Source organism: Pseudoliparis swirei, chromosome 7, assembly GCF_029220125.1.
Source record: "Pseudoliparis swirei isolate HS2019 ecotype Mariana Trench chromosome 7, NWPU_hadal_v1, whole genome shotgun sequence".
NCBI classification, from domain to species: domain Eukaryota; kingdom Metazoa; phylum Chordata; class Actinopteri; order Perciformes; family Liparidae; genus Pseudoliparis; species Pseudoliparis swirei.
In genome coordinates this window covers 13,750,698-13,752,547 of record NC_079394.1, presented here as the reverse complement: position 1 = coordinate 13,752,547, position 1,850 = coordinate 13,750,698, and the positions used below count along the sequence as shown (strand labels likewise).

Here is a 1,850-nt window from a genome sequence, read left to right as displayed (position 1 = left end):
TTATGTATGTTTCTCAAGAATAGATCATAACAACACAACACTCACCGTATCATCGTATTGTCACGAGTGACAGGGACAGACAGCGCTGAGGAGATGGAGTTCTTCTCCTCCTGGACGGTTCAGATCCGAGGTCAGGACGCCATGTGAGGAAATCTGTGTTTTAAAGGCTGAACTTTGCTTGGGAGAGTTCTCCTCTCTACCTGTGAGTTGTGGGAGGGACTTCCTGTGACTGCCGCATAATATTTAATGAATAATTCTGAATAATAAAATATAATTTCATGGTCAGTGGAACCGAAAGAGCTCAGGAGAACGATGGCTTGCTAGCTAGCCTGTCCGTCTCCATAGCGATGGGAAGTAAAGAGAAGGACCTCCAGTGTGGAGGTAAAGCACAGTGGAGTTAGCCAGCTAGCCACCGAGCTAACAGTTTAGTTTCCTGCTGCGCTGGTGCTACTCCTGTTGATGGAAATGTCTTACAGCTAAAAACAAAGAGTTCATACTGAAGCTAGTCCGCGACAACTGTGCACATAATAAAATGGCCGCCGGGGATGTGCTTTGCTCCCCACCTGGTGGAGCTGACGGAGAAGTTCGGGAACCAGAAGGCTTCACTGCTCTCTACAGTTTCAATATAATTTTTTTATTTGATCATATTCAGTTTACAGAACAATTCACAGGAAGAACTGGGGATTTTTTCAAAATAAAAGCATCTTCTACAGTTACTCTCATCTGTTCTTCCTTATTTTAGCATCAGTTCGTCACCACTCCATTTTTCTCCTTCTCGCCCATGGAGATCCCCCTCCTCTTCACCAGTCCTTCTCCTTCTCGCCCATGGAGATCCCCCTCCTCCTCACCAGTCCTTCTTCTTCTCGTCCATGGAGACCCCCCCGGGCCCCAGGGCCACCAACAGCAGCAGGCCCCCGATGACCGAGGTGGTCTGGAAGAAGTCGTACTTGAGGAAGTCGTGGGTGGGCCTGTATGTCGGGATGCTCCAGAAGGCGTTGAAGGTGACGTTGATGACGAGCAGCCAGGCGACCAGCGTCAGGGCGGCCAGCTTGGTCTTGAAGCCGACCACCACCAGCACCATGAGCGCCGAGCCCACCAGGTTCTGGAGGATCTGGGTCACAAACAAGAGGCCGGTCAGGATTGTAGCTGAATCTGTTCACTGCAGTGATGCAGGAGGAGGAATTCCCATCATCCTCAGCGGCATTGTGCTATCAATGCTAACATAACATGCTACATGCTAACTGTAACGATAGCATGTTCAGAATCAGTTTTATTGTAAATAATTTGAAAGAAATAACAAAACTATAATCATCAATAAAATTATATATGAACATATGATAACATATAACATGCTACATGCCAACATGACCAAGGATGATGAGACTCACTACAGGAAGGAGGTCTTCTGACCTTAAAGACTCTCCATGTGTTTGTGTCTCACTGTGTATGTGTGTGTCTTACTGTGTGTGTGTGTGTCTCACTGTTTGTGTGTCTCACTGTGTGTGTGTCATTGTGTGCGTGTGTCTCATTGTGTGTGTGTGCGTCTCACTGTGTGTGTGTCTCATTGTGTGCGTGTGTCTCATTGTGTGTGTGTGTGTGTCTCACTGTGTGTGTGTCTCATTGTGTGCGTGTGTGTCTCACTGTGTGTGTGTGTGTCATTGTGTGCGTGTGTCTCATTGTGTGTGTGTGCGTCTCACTGTGTGTGTGTGTCATTGTGTGTGTGTGTCTCACTGTGTGTGTGTGTGTCTCACTGTGTGTGTGTGTGTCATTGTGTGTGTGTGTCTCACTGTGTGTGTGTGTCATTGTGTGTGTGTGTGTGTCTCACTCTGTGTGTGTGTCATTGTGTGTGT

At 47.4% G+C, this 1,850-nt stretch overlaps 1 protein-coding gene across 1 annotated transcript in view; it reads right to left on the bottom strand.

Annotated features, from left to right (window-relative positions):
- Positions 1-613: 613 nt before the first annotated feature.
- Positions 614-1,850, bottom strand: part of surf4l (surfeit 4, like) — a 3,165-nt gene continuing 1,928 nt past the window's right edge. The window contains exon 6 of the mRNA XM_056419158.1: positions 614-1,111. Coding sequence (XP_056275133.1) covers positions 845-1,111 — 267 coding nt within the window. The 3' untranslated portion in view covers positions 614-844. The remainder of the gene's footprint in view (positions 1,112-1,850) is intronic.